At 39.3% G+C, this 14,441-nt stretch overlaps 2 protein-coding genes across 2 annotated transcripts; both read left to right on the forward strand.

Moving 5' to 3' along the window:
* The first annotated feature begins 132 nt into the window (after positions 1 to 132).
* On the forward strand, positions 133 to 4,112 carry atp5pb (ATP synthase peripheral stalk-membrane subunit b). The gene is made up of 7 exons (XM_083895724.1): positions 133 to 247; positions 1,078 to 1,114; positions 1,214 to 1,359; positions 1,943 to 2,106; positions 2,232 to 2,357; positions 2,660 to 2,839; positions 3,856 to 4,112. The coding sequence occupies exons 1-7, from the start codon at positions 220 to 222 to the stop codon at positions 3,931 to 3,933; spliced, it is 759 nt and encodes a 252-aa protein (XP_083751850.1). The 5' UTR covers positions 133 to 219; the 3' UTR covers positions 3,934 to 4,112.
* A 1,145-nt stretch (positions 4,113 to 5,257) lies between these two features.
* eps8l3b (EPS8 signaling adaptor L3b) lies at positions 5,258 to 13,953 on the forward strand (the record flags this gene model as incomplete). Its single annotated transcript, XM_083895481.1, has 17 exons — positions 5,258 to 5,295; positions 5,793 to 5,908; positions 6,000 to 6,064; positions 6,984 to 7,142; positions 7,763 to 7,912; positions 8,073 to 8,158; positions 8,254 to 8,390; positions 9,640 to 9,716; positions 9,813 to 9,887; positions 9,980 to 10,125; positions 10,827 to 10,971; positions 11,259 to 11,296; positions 11,440 to 11,533; positions 12,612 to 12,728; positions 12,829 to 12,914; positions 13,025 to 13,157; positions 13,915 to 13,953. The coding sequence occupies 17 exons, from the start codon at positions 5,258 to 5,260 to the stop codon at positions 13,951 to 13,953; spliced, it is 1,701 nt and encodes a 566-aa protein (XP_083751607.1).
* Between the last annotated feature and the right edge of the window lie 488 nt (positions 13,954 to 14,441).

Here is a 14,441-nt window from a genome sequence, read left to right on the forward strand (position 1 = left end):
AGATAGATCAAATTATCTCAATTAACTCAGTTGCAGCGCCCACTCGCGGTCGCTTGCCCTTTACAACTGTGAAAACAGGGAGCTCCTCTGTACTCTCGCGATATTTCCGAGGGACTTCTCGTGTGTCCGCCATCCTCACGGCTTTTTGCAGAAGGGCACAGAGAGGCTGAAACAAGGCAGCCCAGTGGAGCAGGAACTTGGCACTTTCGTCCTTCAAACATGCTGTCCAGGCTCGTTTTTGTTTCAGGTATGCGCTCATGCAGCTCTTCGTTTAACGCAGGAGTCCATTCGGCTGTGGAATAGTCAAACAGTGTGACCGGTAGAAGTCACACTTTTAACTGAATGTGAAGGGTAAAGTGAAGGCCGCACAATGAATGAGAGGAATGCTAATGCTAGTTGTGTGTTTATAAGTGCGGCGTGTGTTCTAAAACTGCAGCCGTTTTAAAGACAGTGCTGTCTTTTTATAATTTCACCTGCTGACATCACGACAAGTCAAGCTTAGTTTGTTTGAGGTTGGTAAATGTAGCAAACAGAAGCTACGCTGGCTAACGTTAGCCCTACACGCTTGCTAATGTCACCTCATTGACAGCTAAGGGCAGCTTCACGTCTCCAGTGATAAAAACGGTGACTTCAGAATGTAAACGTGGTTAGTTTTTAATTAAATACTCTCACAAGCGGTTCGTTTTAAGCTCGACATTCATTTGCCGTTGTCTTGTTGGTATTTGCACTACCTACCCTGTTATGGTGAGTCTGCAATCATCAGTAAAGTTATAACCCGTTACTTTAATGTTAAGAAAAAGGTTATAATACGTATACAGATAATAAAGAGCATTCTCCGTTTACATGTGCTCGTTGATATTTGATATGCAAACATTTATGTCTTGTGTAAAAACGGATGTTTTATAATAGTTCGTTAGATTTGTCAGAATGTTTGACTTATTCCAACTCCCTCTCAGACATAAGATAATATTAAGTTTTGCATGTGGTGTTCTTGTTTTAGCGTGTTCAGAATAAAACGTATCAAGAGGATGGGCAACAAATTAAACATTAATGAACTTTGTGTTTTGTTGTCTGCAGCAAGTGCCCTGAAAAGCAGTGGCCCCCTTGGAGCTGGGTATGTGTTCAGCATGACGATAAACATTTAAGATTAGGAAAAAATAAATAAATCAGTGAGCACTGTATTTTTGAAAACTAACACTGTTTTCCCTCACAGTCTCGTCCAGGCGTCTCGCTCCCTGCACACGTCATCCCAGAGTCTGGCCCCATTGCCTGCTTTGCCAGAGAAGGGAGGCAAAGTCCGCCATGGCATCTTCCCAGAGGAGCTCTTCCAGCTCCTGTACCCCAAAACTGGCGTAACAGGTCTGTAGTCTTCCAATCATTTTAGGGCACTGAAATAATCTCTAATTGTCTTGAACATATTGACGGTAATGATGCTTTGAGGAACATTTGACACCACCCCATTATGCTACAGTGGAATGTTACATCGGTAACATTTGTAGCATGAAAACAATAGAGAAAAAAAACACATTCATCATAATGAAAATTTCCATGAAATTATTTAGATTATTTGGATTTTGAGTGACTTGCATGAGCAATAACAAATTATAGTGACTAGTGCTGATAAAGACAGAAAGTCTAAGACAAATTGCTGTGAATTTAGATACCTCTGCATTCCGGTGGTCACATTAAACATTGTGGTTGCATCAATTTTACTAGTAGCTAGTAGCTTCTTAGAATAATGGCCTTGCAGCTTTGTGAGTTAATGTGTAGTGTAAATAATGCTAGGTTACTCATGAGACACCAGAATGTCAACTGGTTATTAATGTTAAATTTAAAGGGGGGACAACAATGGAATTCTCTCCAAACGTTACAAGGACAGAGACGGCTGTGTTTGATCATTGTTGAACAATGATTATTGACTCATAATCGCCTTTTTCATCAGGACCTTACATGCTGGGCACTGGCCTCCTTGTCTACCTGCTTTCCAAGGAAATCTACGTCATCAACCATGAGACCCTTGTTGTCGCCTCAATGGGAGCCATCATTGTCTATGGTGTCAAGAAATTTGGTCCAAGTGTTGCAGCTTTTGCTGACAAACTCAATGAGGTAATGGGTTCTTTTAATAGATTTAACATATTAGATTTGGGGAAGACCTGGGAATTTACTTTGCACATTGTCTCTGAATAGTGAAGAAGTGCTCTGTAATCCTGATGTTTGTTTTATGACATCAGGACAAAGTGGCCAAGGCTCAGGAGGTGAAGGACCTTGCTATGTCCAGCCTGACTCAGGCCATTGAGGATGAGAAGAAGGAACAGTGGAGAGTAGAGGGAAGATCAGTGCTCTTCGATGCCAAGAGGGTGAGCAGCAGTGGTGTTTGCATTCCTTATTCTATAACATCTCCACTTTTTTTGCAATGCAGTTCTTCATATTTTTTACACAAGACAAAGCCCAGTTTCCACCAACTGGAAATGTTGTTCAGTTTGTTTTGTTAAGCTGTTATTTGTTTCTTTTGTAAATGTATTGCTATGGATTATTGTCGAAATCTGAAACAAGCTGTTCTTTGTTGCTTAAATTACAATCCAACAAAGAAGGAATTTAATAATTGAATTAAATAAGTATTTAGTTTCTCTGTATTGAATCGACTAACTCCACTCTTCAGAACAACGTGGCTATGCTGTTGGAGACCAACTACAGGGAGAGGATACACATGGTGACCAATGAGGTGAAGAGACGCATGGACTACCAGATCGCTCTGCAGCACCTCCACCGTCGTATGGAGCAGGAGCACATGGTCAGCTGGGTAGAGAAGAACGTCGTCGGAAGCATTACTCCCCAGCAGGTCAGTGTAGTTGTAGCTCATCCTTCATTCCATAAAGTCTCATTATGATCTTTTCTACAGATTTCGAAATAAAATAAAACATAGAAGAGTTAATGCACTGTAGGGCATGTCTAACATACCTATTTGCACGGTATTGCACTGAAGACAATGACGCATCATTCTGTGCATCATTATTGTTCATTTGTCTTTTGAATCACATATCATTTGCAGCTTTGTATGGTACCATATTACAAATTAGATTAGTACATTCTCAAGTGATAGTGGTTCAGACATGGTGGACGCAGCAGGACATGAGTGAGAGGCATTCACAACAGCTGGAGAATCTCTGGAGAATTCTTCAGAGTGATGTCAAATTGACCTCTGTGGACATTTGTATTCACATATACAGCCTCAACATACAATTTCCACACAATCGCTGGTGTTCAGTGCATGTCTGAAACAGCTTAAGTGTGACTCATTTACCCAATTCCATTGATTTCTGTATTAGATATGTATTAATGTCTTCTTACAAGAAGTCCAGTCGTCAGTGTTTTGCCGAGATACTATTTATCAAAGCAGTTAGGTTTGTCGTTGAGCTTTAAGACAGGCACTATAAACGGAGCCTGGCGACATGACTGTGTACAACCAATTATGCAGAATCTGACACATCTTTTTCAAATTGGAAAAGTTTTGTAAGAAGTAAAAGTCATTTATTCACAATAAATATAGGTGATATTTATTTAATAAATAGTGAGATTAATGATTAAATGCCCATAATAGTAAATTATTATTATTATTATATATTATTATTGCTCTTCAATACCATGGTATCACTTTACCCCACGGAGTGAAGTATTGTTTTTAGTGGCCCTGTGTCTGTTGTTGACTTGCACCTGCCAATACGACCAGTAGAGGGCGCCAGAGGCTTGTTGCTTGAATGGTGTGATGTTGTGCCATCACTGATTGCCTTGTACTTCCTGTTTTCCTGTTTTTGAACTTCTCATCATGTTTTTGTTTTGTTGTTTTTTTCCCCCCAGGAGAAAGAGAGCATCGCCAAGTGCATCACAGACCTGAAGTCTCTTGCTCTGGCCACTCAGGCCAAGGCTACAGTCTAAACTATCCAGTCTTCAGAGAAGGCTGTTTAAATCCCCCCCAACTCATTGTCCCAGGACGAGATGTTCACTTTTCTTTACAGTATAAACTATTTCTCTTTAAGATGATCTCTGTCAATAGAATGGGTGTGTACAGTATTTACACGTCATCTGATCATAAAATAAATGGTTCTGTAACTCGGCTTCGTCTGGAAGATTGTTTTTTCCACTTGAGTGTTTTTTTCTTTTGTACTTTAAACACGTAGGTTAGCATTTGCTATTATGATTTCTCAGTTATGTAACATTTTATATCCAGGATTAGATTGAAGTAGAAGTGCTCTGGCACTTAAGACCTTTGAACACTGAAGGAGATGTGAAGCATGTTTAAAACCTTTGGACTCATAATGAGCCACAGAATTGTTGCCTCCCTCTTGATCCGTCACACCCATGCGATGATCAAGTTGTTGCTCTTTGAACCTTATTCCTTTTGCGCAGGAAGTCAAGAGCAAGCATTTTCTATCATGAGGTGTTGGTAGAAAATCGGTTTGAGGGAAAGGAACTATGACATTGGAGCAGAGCTGACGCTGAAAGGTAATAGCTGTCGAGATGATTCATGTGATTTGATTAAAATGTTTAACATGGGATTAACATGGGTTGACGTTGACATAATTTAATTAAGAATTTATTCTGGCAGTTTTTATGTTTAATATTGAGCATAACATCTGGGGAACTGGGACAGTTTAATCAACCTCTTAATACACAAGGGATCGGCTAAAAATGTTTATGAAATTGCGTTCAGGAAGAAAAGTAATCATGACGGTTGTTGAAAACGGGTTAAAATAACCTCATTTGTTAGCAACAAATCAGTTATGAAGCACAATTATCTGAACTTTTAGCAAATAACAGTTATAATGGTCTAATGTAATTTCAATGACAAAAACATATGTGTAACTAACAGGTAGGCAGCTCACCTACTAATATTTGGATTGCATAACATCTTAAGTTTGCTATCTTGAACCACCCTACTGGCTACAACCCAACTCTGACTGAAGTAGATAATCCCTGAGATTGTAGAATACAGAATTGAAGAATTCTATTTGTGAAAGGATAACTGTGTTTTATTAAGATACACAGGCATGTGGCCTGAATCTGTAATTATTCAAACTGGATGTTAATATTCTCTCTGTGTGATGTTAACAGTGTATCTATGCAATAATATCACCTGGTTCAAGTGGAAACGAGTAAATTTTTCCTGCCACACTGTCAGGTTGAAAAAAACACAGCGTTCTATCCCAGCTGGTGTGAGCAATCTGAAGATTTAACTCTCCTGGAAAAGACTGGTTTGAAAATGTTTGGAAACGCTGCCCCCTTCTCCTACTCCCCAAGGTCAGTAACACTTCATTTTTTCACTTTCCGGTTCGCTGGTCTGGTTTTTATTCAATCATTTTAGTGCTATATTTAGATATTTACAACACTCCGCACATCTGTTCACACCCTTTTATAATAAAACACCACTGTGGTGTGGTAACTACAGCTCGTTTCATTTACGGAATGTTTTATCTCAGGGTTGCTGGGGCGGCCGGTGACGTGTACGGTTTAATCTCTTGTATCTCAAACACGCACAATTATACAAACTTGTACTTCTACCTTCATGTGGACACTCATTTGAAAAAGGCATTCCTTTTCTAAATGCTTAACCACCAGTTTCCTACATGTCTAACATTGATGTACTGTATATGCTGCTGTGTCTTGAGCTTGGATGCTTGAATGTCCTGCAGGATAAGTGCCTACCTGCCTAAATTCTAATCATCTAGCTGTGAAAACCAAATTGTAGATGGGCCCTGTGTGTCCAGTCTGATGAGTTATGTTTTGATCTTCTTCAGGGGGTTTTCACCAGAGGACTTCCCTCAACAGAGGCGTGCTTTCCCACCAGACGACCTGAAAGCTGCACCCCTGCAGAGAAACGGCCTGTCTAGACCCAGTGGAAAATTCATATACAGTATGATAAGATATAGGAAAAGAACACCTTGCACTCCGCTCTGAATTTTTATTTAATTTAACTGTTTTAATGAAACCATTCTTTACATTAGGGCAGAGGAAAGAGTACTCTGAGACGCTGAATAGACAGTCGGACAACCTGCACGTCAGAGTGGAGGTAAATGAGGAATCTGCGCTCTGGCATGAGATATACACTACCGTTCAAAAGTGTGGGGTCACTGAGAAATGTCCTTATTTTTAAATGAAAAGCGCTTTCTTTTCAATGAATATAACATTAAATGAATCAGGAATACACTCTATACATTGTTAATGTGGTAAACAACTATTTTAGCTGCAAACTTCTGGTTTTTAATGGAATATGTACATATGTGTATAGAGGCCCATTTCCAGCAACCATCTCTCCAGTGTTCTAATGGTACATTGTGTTTGCTAATCGCGTTAGAAGGCTATTGGATGATTAGAAAACCCTTGAAAACCCTTGAAAATCCATCCATCCATCATCTACCGCTTTATCCTCCACCGGAGGGTTGCGGGGGGTGCTGTGCCTATCTCAGCTGACATTGGACAGTTCGCCAGTCCATCTCAGGGCCACATATAGAGACAAACAACCATTCACTCACACTCTCACACCTACGGTCAATTTGGAGTGACCAATTTACCTAATCCCACCATTGAAAATCTATCCATCCATCCATCCATTATCTACCGCTTTATCCTCCACCAGAGGGTCGCGGGGGGTGCTGTGCCTATCTCAGCAGACATTGGGCGATAGGCGGGGTACACCCTGGACAGTTCGCCAGTCCATCTCAGGGCCACATATAGAGACAAGCAACCATTCACTCACACTCTCACACCTACGGTCAATTTGGAGTGACCAATTCACCTAATCCCACCATTGAAAATCTAATTTCTAATCTTGTCAATGTCTTGACTATATTTTCTATTCATTTTGCAACTCTTTGATGAATAAAAGTGTGACATTTAATGGAAAACGACAAAAAGATTGCGTAGGTGACCCCAAACTTTTGAACGGTCAACCATTAACTAACTGTTAATTCATGACTCCTACTCGGCAGCATCTATTCACTTGTGAGATTGACGGCCAGGTGATGAAGAAACTGGAGGACTGTGTGGCCAAGCTCAAGAGGCTGGACACCAAAGGTCGTCTGTGGCCACAGGAGATGATCATGGAGGTTCAGGGAGGATATCTCCTGCTCAACGACATCGAATCCAAGGTTGGAAGAAGAGTTATTTGTTTTCTTGCAAGAGCCTCATTTGTAATGTAGAATAAAAGGTTTGAGTGACAACGGGTATTTTATGTGGTCCAAGAATGTGCATTAATTTGCTGCAATAACAACCTCCAATCCTCTGAAGACCTTCGCTGTAGGGATTTGCTCCATTCCAGCCATGAAAGCTTTAGTGAATCTCTGTTGTTAATGTGCAATCATGCCTCACTTCTCCCAGTCCTTCCCAAAAGAGTTTGCGGTCAGGGATCTGGCAGGTTTTTTCACGTCACACTAACAATCACTTTCCTTCTGGGGCCTCGTCTTGTTGAAACAGGACAGAAAATAAATTAAAGAATAAAACTGGAAGTTGAATTAGGCTCTGATTAAGGAAACGGCTGCAGGCCAAGTTTGGCTGTGAGTGATGAATTAAGCAGAATCTTTCTAATTATGGTTTACTATAATTCAAAATGACAATGTAAACGTGTTATGTGAGGAATGTCTTCATTGCTTTATTTCTTATAACCTTGTATTTTCGTATATGACTTCTTTATGTCAATAGTTTCCACATCAATCGTCATTTCATTTGTCATATTCTCTTTTCATAACTGTTTCTTCTGTCAAATTCAAAGATCGAGCTGGAGTCGCTGCCTTTGAGTAACATCACACAGACCAAGGCGACGCTGGACAGCTGCTCCTACAACTCTCTGCTGATAATAACAGTGCAGGAGCACAAGAAACGCTTCCCCCAGGTCTACATGTTCCAGTGTGAGGAGATCAAGGTGAGTCAGCTGTGGCCTCCTGAGGAGGGAGGATGTGTTAGTCATGCTATACGACCTCTGAAATCATTAACACTCATTCTCTAGTGCCACTATCAGTATTTCATAACACCTTGGCTGCAGCTGCTTTGTAGTTAGATTCTTATCTGGTCTCTTTTGCCAGGCGGACGTCCTCAAGAGTGATCTGGATAAAGTGATCCAGAAGAAAGGTGGTGAAGTGGAACCTCGCCTGGACCAGTTGGACATCAGGTACCACCAGGTGTCATGTCTCTGAGTGCACTTCTAAAGTATGTGTAGAAACCAAAGGGCTGAATTGGTGAGCTGCCACGCGTCCATCGTTTCAGGAGTGATCCTGAAAATACCGTCGGACGACATTCTCCAGGAGGTTTCCAGCAGCCTGAGCCTCGTGCTGTTGAGCGAGAGATTATTCTGCCACCACCGGACCACCTACCACGCTCACAGTGGGATAACAGAGAGCCAGGTATATCATCATAGAAAAAGCAACATTTTTATAGATGTCAATAAACAACCCTCTACCCACCATTACGCAGCATTGTTTCAACGTTCTCATGCATAGCAGTCATATCAATATTTACCTACAAATATTTTTTTTAAGTCTCCTACTACTCGTCAGTGGATGAAATGATGCGCCGCCCTGATCCTCGTGACTTTCAGAGTAGCCCAGAGCCTTCTCCTTTGGTACTTGAGTTGCAGGCAAGCACGGTCAGTGATTTTATTTAACCTTTATTCAACCAGATAAAAGACCCATTGAGATCAAGATTTCGCAAGCGATGCTAAAACCTTCTACATCAGGGATCTCAAACTGAAATGACCTGGGGGCCAATGCACATCTATTGCCGTCAAGAGGGGGCCGGCCTACAGAACAAAAAGTTGGGGAAAAAAACAACCGTTCACACTATCACACATATACTTAATAATACTATTTATGATGCAAAATGAATGTATTCATATCAAAAACAGATATTTATTTTAAATTACATAAATAATAGTGTGGACAACTGTAATTAAAATTCGTACCAGGAGCCATTTCGGCCACTGCCATTCGTGGCTCGGGCCCTAACAAGTGTATTTATATATGTAATTGAATGTTGTATATGATACATTTAATAATGGGATAATTATGACCAAATATCTTATTATTACAGTTAAAAAAAACATTGCTAGGAAACACATATTATATTCTATCACCTCGCTGGCAGCTGTGCCTCAGCTACACACTATGTTTATAAGATGGTGAAGTCGTGGGCCATGTTTTTATTATAACATGATATTAAGTGGGGGGCCGCATGTAATCGATTGGGGGGCTGCATGCGGCCCCCGGGCCGCCAGTTTGAGACCCCTGTTCTGCATATGTATGGAGTATATTAGTAAGGAATAATCATGAACTCCCATTTATTCACCATTTTCCTGTGAAGGATATCATGCTCGTGTGGTCGTCATTGCAAAGGTTTTATTTCTCGATTTCCTTCCCATTCCACAGGACATTTTAAACCATGTCATAGGAGATGTCGAGATCTTCGTAGGCAAAGTTGCTGCACAAGGAAAAGCACTTCCATCACAAAAGGAAAAGAAGGAAAAGAAGAAAAAAGACAAGAAAAAAGACAAGAAAAAGGATACATGTAATGTCATTTATGTCATTCGTGTAGACAATAGCTCGTGTATAGATAATGATGAACATTGTATTTATTATGGTGTCATCTATCCTGCAGCATCATCTGATAATCTGCCGCCCTGGCAGGAATATATGTCCTGTCTCCAGAAAATCAAATATGGATTCAATCTGCTGGTGAACTCTTCTTCTGATGTTTATATGTCAACACAGATTATCTGTAGTGGTTTTAGGGAAATGTGTGATTACATACACAACCTCCTTATATTACAGGCTCAGCTGAACGGGGTGCTGCTCAACCCATCTGCTCAGGACTTCGTCCACATCTTCTTCACTTGTTTAAGCTTGGTGAGATTTTTCAGCATCAGGTTGAAAGTTCTTTCTGTTGTGGTTCGATATTCCTCTTCATCACAACATCTCTTGCCCCGTTTTTTCCACAGTTGGTGCCTCGGTATCCTGCAGACCTGCCAACCACAGTGATCTCGCCACAGCTGTCAGAGTCAGCCATGTGGCTGCTCAGTGACGTCGTCACCCCGGAGGAGGACCAACTGTGGAAGTCCCTGGGAGAGCCGTGGAACGTTCCCAGGTAGGACGACATTTGCAGCTCCACACAGCTTGTCCACAGCTTGTTTCTCTCTCGTATACAACACTCTGATGATAGTCCATGAAAACCTATAGGTAAACCTGCCCTAACACTCCCTAAAGTTAATGTTGCAGACATGGAATATGGAAATTATATGGAAATTACACTGTTTAAATTAATTTTCAGCTCATTTTTGTTTCAGCACAACAATATCATCGTAATTTGTTGATCTATAATCAACTAATAAAACCCATAAAGCAATTCAAAGAAAAGCGTATAATTGCCAGGTTGATTAATCCGTTTATTTATTTTTATAACATTTTATAATAATAATAATTATAATAACAATAACATTATGAAACAAGAATGTGTTTCCCCCTGTAACTTTCTTTTATTCTGTTAAATTAAGCTAAGCTAAGCTAAGCTAACCAGCTTCAGGCTGTAGCTTAGTGTTATAAATGAAGCAAACATGAGTGCTAATGTTTTCTTATCTCTTGGAAGTGAGATAATATTTTGTATTCTAATTATTTAATTTAAACAATATTTTAAAGATGACAAAACATATTTTAAATACCCAACCTTCTGTTAGTGTCTTTCATGTTTTTAGCCAAAATTCAAAAGAGACACTGAAGGATTATTTTTGGACGAATGGATATTGTTTTAAATGAGGTAGTAAGATTTTTAATTTTTTATCTATTTCACAGGTCTAGATGGGCACGCAATGATGTTCCACCTTACATTCCTCAGTTCTATGATGGCTGGCAGCCGCCTCCCCCCTCACACGTACCCCCAATGAGCCGGAGCAACAGCCCGCGTTACCCATCTGATGGACCAAACAGAAGCGTACAAGTAAAATCATACCCAGATTTCAGGGGTTTCATCTTTAGCCGCTTGCTTTTAAGATTGGTTTCTCATTTGACAGATTACAGTATGAGCATTATCACCCTGCTTGATATTTTGAAAGTATTTGGTAATACTACCACTTAAATTGAAAGGGATTTCCAAGTATGTCATACTAACAATAATGATTTAAAAAAATAAAAAATAAAAAAAACTTGCTAATTACTGTTTTCAAGTTATATAAATTATTTTATATTCATTCAGTTTCAACACAGTGTGTTTTATTACTGTTACAGTCTGCGAACAACAGTGCACGGACTTCACCACTAAACAGGTCAGTGTCATTCATTTACAGGCATATTTTCTTCTGGATTACAACAGGATTATTCTGGATTATTTCTTGAATTCCTGCTCAGTGGGCATTGATGTGTTCGTACTGTATGTGTGAAAGTGTATGTGTGTCTGCTGTGGTTTCAGCGTCAGTGAGCCGCCTCTGTCGATGCGTGTCATTTACACCTTCATGGCCAGAAACAGCCAAGAGCTGAGTGTAATGAAGGATGACGTGGTTCAGGTGAGATGAAATGATCTTTCAGCAGCTTTCCGTGATTGAAAACTTGCTTTTTAATATCATGGATGAACGTTAAAGGGGACATATTATGCAAAATCAACTTTTTGATCATTTAAATCCTTATATTTGGGACTCTTGGAGGACCTACCAGTCGCCAACGTGTGAAATAAGATGACTCACTCATGTTTTTGTGGTCCTCCTCAGTCCAAGTACAGGAGATAAAACATGCAATGTTGACTTCCACGCTCATTGGGACGTCACAATCATTGGGACGTCACAATTGTCTCGCGGAGCTCCGTTTTGTCCGTAAAACACGCGAGAGTGCTGGCGAGGGCAACGGTATCCGAAAACCGGAAGTCCGCGAAAAGTTCTATTCTTGGTTCCACAGTGCAGCACAGAGTCCTACACAAACTTCCAGCCTCAGAGGATTTATCTGTCCAATGAATAAATGTTATATATGACGGCAATATGCCTGCTAGAGCCGGCAAATGATCACTTTTACAAATGCTGTTAGCTCCCAGTAGCTTTTTAAGGTGGACCTAAAGACATACTACTGAACAGAGCGTTCTGAACAGATGTTTTGGCAGGGTGATTAAACTGCTGTATGTCACAGACATGTTCATTAGGACACCAGGGAACTAGGTTAACTTAAATAAGAAATAGGGTATAATATGTCCCCTTTAAATCTTCTGTATGTTCATACATGTTTCATACCACTGTGTCCTGTTAGGAAAATGTAAATTAACCAATGCCAGCCAGTGTCAATGTGCCCAAAATTTACAACCACTGGGTTTGGGATTAATTTTTTTTATAAGATTATAGGTTCATTTTTAAGAAAACAAAACAGAGGCTTAATTACTCCAGCAGAATAAAAAGGACAACGCATATTTTAGCCAAAATTATTATTATTGCCATAGAAATGTGTTTCCTGTTTTGTAATAAATTAATTATTGTCAGGATATACAATCGCTAGTTCATTCAAAGGCAATGGAAAACAAAAAACAATCATATATATATATATACAATGTGTGTATATATATATATATATATATATATATATATATATATGTATATTTTACAGGTGATTCAGAAATCCAAGCAGTGGTGGCTTGTTCGCAACAACCGGGGACAAGAAGGCAGCGTTCCTCAGAATGTTTTGGAGCCGATGAGGAACACCAGGCTCCCTGAAGACATGTTGGTGAGTTAAGTACAGGCTGCTCTGCTGGGTAATCTACGTATTTAGATAGACTTTTTTTAAAAATAGAAATCACTTATTATTCCCTGTACACACACAACAGGATTCTCGTGGTCCAGTGACTCTGGACACGTCCTCATCAGCTGCAGAAGTGAGAGCCTGGCTGCAGTACAAAGGTTTCTCAAAAATGTGAGTGACATGAGATCCACAGTGGGAGTGGGAATTTACTGTAAATATATAAGTGATGTTTTCATATTTTAGTGTGATATTTGACGTGTTTTATGCTTTTACACGAACAGCACCGTGTCCAGCCTCGGGGTGCTGACTGGTAAACTGCTTCTGGGATTGACCAAGGAGGAGATGAGGACCGTGTGTCCAGAGGAAGGAGGCAAGGTCTTCTTCCAACTTCAGGGAGTCAAGTCAGCCATTGCAGTAAGTAATCTGTCACACACACAAACTTGATTTTATATCTTCATCATTGAGGGTATTTTTGTGTGATCGAACCAAAAAAAAAACTTCAATCAACAAATGGGTCATGCAATCAAAATAGTGATATAAAACAAATTGATTACTCTAAATGAATGTAGTGAATATTCTGTCTAATGTACATCAGGGGGTTTCAATTTTACTTTGACAGGCTGAAAATGCACAAAATTATACATACATCCCTTTACTTAACCATCACAACATTTTTCTCCCAAAAAAATTGCCAAATTTTGGACAACATAGTATAACATTTTGGTCAAATTTTGGACCAAAAAATGTTTATTCAAATAATTTTTACATTTTGGTCGACATAGTGTAGTATGACGTTTTGGTCCAATTTTGGACTAAAGATTTTTTTACATAGTACCGTGTGACATTTTAGTCACAAAAAGAATTCTACAAATTTTCTTTCACATTTTGGACGACATAGTATAGTATGACGTTCAATTGTGGACCAAAGTTTTTTTTTTACGTTTTTGTCATGTTTTGGACCAAAACATTTTTCGCCAGAAAATGGTCAAATTTTGGACGACATAGTACAGTATGACATTTTTTTACATTTATTTATTTATTTATTTTTAATGTGTCATATTTTTTGGTCTTCAAAAAGATGTAAATGCATACATTATATATCATGTGTACATATATATATATATATATCCCACTGCAACACATCAGTACTGTTTTATCTTGTCTTCTACAGCTGGCCAGTACGTCAAACCTGTATGACGTCCGCTACTAACAACCAAACCTCACTGCTTCTATCTCCTGAATTTTCACGTGCAGATCAATGTCTTGAACAAATTTTGTCCTCATGTCATTTCTCTGTGGAGGCCTACTCATGAATTAAACACAACATAAAACATTTATCTAAGTAAAGTAAAGTGCTTTTAATGATTGAAACGTCCCTGTATATGTGTTATATATATTATGTGTCGTGAAGGTTCAGCTACAGTTAATTAACTGTGAGCGTGAGGTAATACTTTTGCATTTAGTTATTTAATTTTCCACTAAATACTGTTGCTCTCTTTATATAACTTAAAAAAACATTTAAGATTAAGCTGCATTAACTTATACCCATACTACTGTGTCATTAAAAACGTTGTTTTAATCGAGATTTCTTGAGCTGTAATGAGTTCACCATCAAATGTAAGAAAGTAATTAAGTATTTTAAATGAAATGACAAGTTCTGCTTACAAAACTGTGATTCATGTATATATTTTGTAAAGG

This window comes from Microchirus variegatus (genome assembly GCF_963457635.1).
Source record: "Microchirus variegatus genome assembly, chromosome: 9".
Classification (NCBI taxonomy): Eukaryota; Metazoa; Chordata; class Actinopteri; order Pleuronectiformes; family Soleidae; genus Microchirus; species Microchirus variegatus.

Excerpts from the sequence above, each read along its gene's own strand:
- atp5pb (XM_083895724.1), top strand. The coding sequence starts at position 220 with ATGCTGTCCAGGCTCGTTTTTGTTTCAG. Across the intron at positions 248-1,077 it reads CAGGCTCGTTTTTGTTTCAG|CAAGTGCCCTGAAAAGCAGT; the intron begins GTATGCGCTCAT and ends TGTTGTCTGCAG. Across the intron at positions 1,360-1,942 it reads CCCCAAAACTGGCGTAACAG|GACCTTACATGCTGGGCACT; the intron begins GTCTGTAGTCTT and ends CTTTTTCATCAG.